At 43.6% G+C, this 5452-nt stretch overlaps 1 protein-coding gene across 1 annotated transcript; it reads right to left on the bottom strand.

Moving 5' to 3' along the window:
* Positions 1-562: 562 nt before the first annotated feature.
* kics2 (KICSTOR subunit 2) lies at positions 563-4785 on the bottom strand. The gene is made up of 3 exons (XM_006780953.3): positions 4328-4785; positions 3019-3319; positions 563-2038 (listed from the first exon to the last, which is right to left on the bottom strand). Exons 1-3 carry the CDS (start codon positions 4554-4556, stop codon positions 1219-1221), a joined length of 1350 nt encoding a protein of 449 aa, XP_006781016.1. The 5' UTR covers positions 4557-4785; the 3' UTR covers positions 563-1218.
* Between the last annotated feature and the right edge of the window lie 667 nt (positions 4786-5452).

Consider the following 5452-nt stretch of genomic DNA (forward strand, 5'->3'; position numbering starts at 1 on the left):
ATTGCTGCCATTTAACCCTTTCATAGTTCTTTTTCCACTGTTTCTCCAAATATCGTTAACACCAAATTGTGCGCCCACCATCTGAAAGTTGCAGCAGAAATTGAGTTTTTGGAGAGTCTGTGGCCTCAGTTTCCTCTTCTTAGTTGACGGGAGTGGTACCCGGTTTCCCCTTTAGCTGCAAGGTTCAACCGGTTTTGCTTTCAGAGAATCTCTTCTGCATACTTTGGTTGCAGTGAGTGGTTATTTCAGATACTGTTGCCTTCCATTTTCCTCTGACATCACCAAGACATTTTTGGCCAGAAACTGCCGCTCACTGGACATTTTCTCTTTTCAGATCTTTCTTTGTAAATTTTAAAGACGGTTGTGCAGGAGAGCAGATGGGCAGTTTTAGGCTATGTTCAAAGTCCATTAAATCACATTTCTCCCCTATTCTGATGTTTAGCTTGAACTTCAGGAGGATCGTTTTGACTGTGTTTGAATGCTTAAATGCACTGGGCTAATAAAAGGGCCAGTGGGTGTATGTGCATTAGCAAATGAACACTCTTTAATTTTTAATCTCAGACGATACTCACAAAAAATTTATTTTATTGTCCTTTAAAATATTTAGCTTTCTGTTCCAGTGATGGATATTCCTGTTAAACATAGCCAAAGTTTCACATAATGAGATCACTTTATGTGCAGTGAGCCAAAAGCTTCACAGGTTAAACTGTCTGGTCTTGAAATGATGTCACATATCCTTATTGTAGTGATGTCAGCACATAGCTGAGCACTGCAGTCCCGTCCTGTGAGAGGCAACCAATCAGAACAAAGTTGGTTCAAACAGGGGGAGGAGCCAAAGCAGCTGCAGCAAAGCAGAGTTTAAAACAAATCAGGATATTAAAAATAAACAAATAACTAATACAAAAAAAATATGTAAAAAGTAAATTTACATTTCAAATCTTTATTTAAACTGTATTAAGCACAACAAATGTAATGTATAACGAATTAAAACATAAACCTGTTAAAACCGCATGATGCCAAATAATTAAAAGGCTCTGAGCACGAGCAGTGCTGTGGTGGTCATCCTGTCACGGTCAGGTCAAATAAATTCAGAGCACCTCGAATCTCTTTGGTCTGGAACATTTTTGGCAAACTGAGAATCAAAGCAGCAAAAAGCACCAGCTGGACCACAGAAAACGCAGGACCATGTAAAAATTTAGCGTCTTGTCGATGTGCAGTTCAGCCCTTCGACCCGGGTTTGAGGGTGCTGAAAGGCTTGGAGTTCCGAAGCGAGCCCGAAATCTCCTGCAAGAAGCCGGTGAGGTGCAGGTCCTTCTCAGACTTCCTTCCGTCAAAGATGACGACAAGCGTGAAGTGCGGCTCCGGCCGCGTCAGGTAGTATGTGCTCTGGACCTTGTCATCATAGAAGTGCACCACTTTGTCCAGAGTGTTGAGTTCAGTAGCGCGGTCTCCCATCATCATGATGACGTTGGGCCAGTGCGTGAGCGGACGCTCTCCCGAAGGCAGTGACACCACAGCGGGGAACTGCTCCACGCCCTTCGGTGCTTCCCGGTACGAGTGTGGGTGGTGGTAGCCATGACCCTGGAAGCTCTCCGAGCCGCGGTTGTCAAACACAAGCGACACATTGCTGGCATCGTGTTTGCGTATGAAGGTGGAGATCTTGCCGTAGTAGTCCGGGGTGGTGCGGGCCGTCTGCGCCCTCATGTCAGCCGGTACCGTCTGCTTGCTCAGAACTTCGTGAAAGTAGAAGCTGAACTTGGCGAGCAGTGCCGCTTGGAAGCGCTGCAGCCACACATACAGGTGCGGAGGCTGCACTGCCTTCTGGGACTGACCTCCGAACAGGTGCTTGCGAGTCTCCTTCTGCCGCTGGAACAGCTGACCCCAGGTGATGAGCTTGGAGTTGGCACTATGCAGGCTGAGCAGGGCGGGCAGGAAGTGCCACTCGGACAACTGGGCTTGGCAGCGCAGCAGCTGTGTCACTACGTCCACCTCCATCTGGAAGCCCTCCTCCACCCGGCCCACAATGGGATGGTGAAACCTGGAAGAGCAAAAAAGAAAGAGAAGGAGGTGAGGAAGTAAAGAAGGAACCAATCCATCAATCAGTCATTATTCCTCCAGTTATTCCTCCATCTTTTCCAGGCCTGAAACAAACACACACTGAGGCTCCAGTGAAACAATCACTTCTGAACAGTGCTGACAGACCTGCAAAGGCAAAATGTGAAGAAGTTTTGAGGGTGCCAAAATAAAATCTCTCTGAGGAGATAGAATCCTTTATTTTCTCTTCTGGCCTAATTTGCAGAAACCTCAAAGCAGCTGAGACAAACGTCTCCCCCAGATCTGCTGACGAGGGAGAGAGAGAGCAAGCATGTTACAGTCTCTCGCTGGTTCATGGCTGGCTGACCCGTTGACGTGTGGAGTGTCACACCGCATTCCGCTGCAGCTCCGTCAACAGCTCACTCGCTTTCTGTTCCTGCTGTGGCTGCAGCACGCCACTTTGCTGACACGTCTCTGGGGAAAACACCAGATTCCTGAGCTCAAAGTTTCCCTTCAACAACCTCAATATGTCACTCTCTCTCTTTCTCTCTCGCTCTTTGTTTTTTACACTTGGGTCCAGAAGCTTTTGAATAATGACACAATTTTTGCCTCTGTGCACCACCACAGCAGGTTTTAAATTAAACTATGAAGAAATGATTTGAGTGCTGACTTCCAGCTTTAATTCTAGGACTTTAATTTAAATACTGCATTACCTGTTTAGGAATTACAGACATTTCTATGCACAGTCACCTGGTTTGTGTCAAAATTGTGTCGTTGTCCAAATACTTAACCGTACATGTTTGGTTTTTTTTTTAAATCTCGCTTTTTTATAATCAACATCAAAGGACCACACTACCTGGGTCTGGAAGTCTTAGTTAGTACAACTATGTTAGATGTAGTAGTTTCGAACTGTTCCGTTTAACTCTTACATTGCAAAATTAAAAGGTTTTCTTCAGGAAAAGTAATCTGTAATCAGATACACACTTGGAGCTGTATTTCTGGAGGACGACCTCGAGCACTGTGACCAGCTCCTCAGAGTTGACGTTCTTCTGGCTGCCCAGTGAGTGCATTTTCTCGTACAGGTCAGCCATCTCCATGCGGGCCTGGATGAAGTGGCAGAGCTGCTCTGAAAGGTGCGATAACAGGTCCTCCAGGTAGGAGGCGGAGGAGGAGGAGGAGTTCAACTGGCCGTGGCGCCCCATCATCACCACCTTCCTGAGCTCGTTGTACAGCGAGGTGTAGATGGTGCGGATGGAGTCCTTCCGGCTGAAGAAGGACTGGCCACCTGCAGAGAGAGGGGTGTGTGTCAAGCTACAGAAACACTCAGGTGCTGCAGCGCCACCTGGTGGTGGAAGTTAAATTTATATCTGGAGTTTTAAATGTTTAATTGAGTACAAATAATAGACAATAAGAAATCATTGCTTACTTATAATGAAGATGAAAACATAATAAGTTTCAGCTCAGACTGGATTAAAATTCTGACTGAAGCAGCGATAAAAAAAAGTTGGAGCTGTTGTGAACATAAAAGTTCTGCAAGGTGTGATGCAGGACATCCATCGAGGACATAAAACAAATTATAAAACCTAAAACTCTGCATGCACAGCACTACATTTAAAAGCTGTTTATTAGGAGCAAAAAAGATAAATACTTAGAAATGTTTATGCTCACAGCAGGAAAAAGGAGTAAAAACCCTGAAATTACCGTTATGGACTGAACCCAGATTTCCCAAAACATTCCCATATTTGACGTTTTAAAGAAGGTGTCATTCTGAAGGAGACCACTCGCATGAAATATTTCACCACAGGTTAAAGGTGAATGCTCAGAACAGACTTGTAGTGATTGCAGTGACACTTTTCTCTAAGGGGAACCACACAATTCCAGCATTACTTCCACAGCATGAGCGCCACAGGCCATTTTATTATCATGAACTGGCATTCATATTTGCAATTGTTCTCCTAAATTTGCTATAATTTCTTACAAATAGATTTTTTCTCCTAGACTTTCGTTTACTTATAAACATGCTCCATTCTCCTAATTTTTTTCTTACAAATATGCCATTTTCACCTGAAACTTTTCCCCTGAAACTTTTCCCCTCATAGATTTGCACGTTTTTTTTTAAATTCATTTTAATTTCATTTAATATGTCAATGAAATCAATTACACATCGACGAATTATTCTACCTTTGAACATGCACAGACCCCATATATACTCCATTTTATCTGCTTTAATCCACCACACCCTCCGTGTTATGGTGGTAGTTATACAGCGGCCCACAGCAGCAGAGAAAGCTACCTATTTTCTGTCCCAGGAACGTCATGTTGTGGTACACCTTCTCCGCCGCGGCCAGGTGAGCCAGAGCGGCCAGCAGCGCGCTCCAGATGCTCCCGCTGCTCCTACTGCCGTCCTTCTCCCGCTCCACGTAGTCCTTTGCTCGGTCGAAAGAAAACATGCCGAGCTGGGCGAAGAAGCTCTCCAGGATGGCCCGCTCCCGGGGAACGGGCCGCAGCTCCTCCACCTCCATGGTTCGCAGATAGCCCCGAGAGTGGAGAAGGGGCGAGCTAACTGTTAGCCGGCCGTGTTAGCAACGGGAAGTGTGTGTAAGAAAAAACACTAACTGATAAATAGTGTGGTTAAAAAGCTAATTTTACATACTGATCCCAAGAAACGCATTAAATATAAACGTGAAACAAAGAAATTAAAACACGTCTATTTAAAGCTAACAGGCCAAGTGCAAGACGCCATATTGGCTACGCCGGATGTAAACACTACGGAAAGTCGCGGACTTCAATTCATGAAGAACCTGCCGCGAAATTGAAAGAAGAACCTCCTAAATTGGGGGCGATAGATGAGGGGGTCTTTTATTCAGGGGCGGATCTAGAGAAATTTTCTTAAGGTGGCATGAGGGTGGCAAAGAAATCAAATGGGGTGGCAAAATCAAAGCTTTTTTTTTTTTTCAAACACATATGTAGGTGGTTACATATGGTTAAAATGATTCAAATGCAGTAAGTATACACGTTTTTCATATAAATATAGTCTATAACTTAATTATTATCTGTAGCCCACATAATTACACACTTTAGTTACATAAAACATGTGAGTTTTGATGTTATGTACTGTATAGCCTGTATAATAAATAAATATGTAGCCCAATAAGTATAAAATCCAGAAAGCTACACAACATTGGGTGGTTCATTTACAAACACAAGTCTAACATATGTTTCACACTGTTTTTTGTTAGAAAACAATTACATTGTTACATGCTTAAATTACACAAAATGTCAGAAATCTGCACTGTCATGAACAAAAATTTAAACCTAATTTTTCATAATTTGTTGGATTAACCCACTGAGGTCTAAAATACAACTGGCCATTTTTGAGTCCTTTTGAGTTTACGTTTGTATTTCACCCTCAGATTGT

Source organism: Neolamprologus brichardi, chromosome 17 (genome assembly GCF_056152115.1).
Source record: "Neolamprologus brichardi isolate AB-2024 chromosome 17, ASM5615211v1, whole genome shotgun sequence".
In the NCBI taxonomy this organism is placed as follows: Eukaryota; Metazoa; Chordata; class Actinopteri; order Cichliformes; family Cichlidae; genus Neolamprologus; species Neolamprologus brichardi.

Excerpts from the sequence above, each read along its gene's own strand:
- kics2 (XM_006780953.3), bottom strand. The coding sequence starts at position 4,556 with ATGGAGGTGGAGGAGCTGCGGCCCGTTCCCCGGGAGCGGGCCATCCTG. Across the intron at positions 3,320-4,327 it reads GTTCCTGGGACAGAAAATAG|GTGGCCAGTCCTTCTTCAGC; the intron begins GTAGCTTTCTCT and ends CTCTCTCTGCAG. Across the intron at positions 2,039-3,018 it reads CTCCAGAAATACAGCTCCAA|GTTTCACCATCCCATTGTGG; the intron begins GTGTGTATCTGA and ends TTGCTCTTCCAG.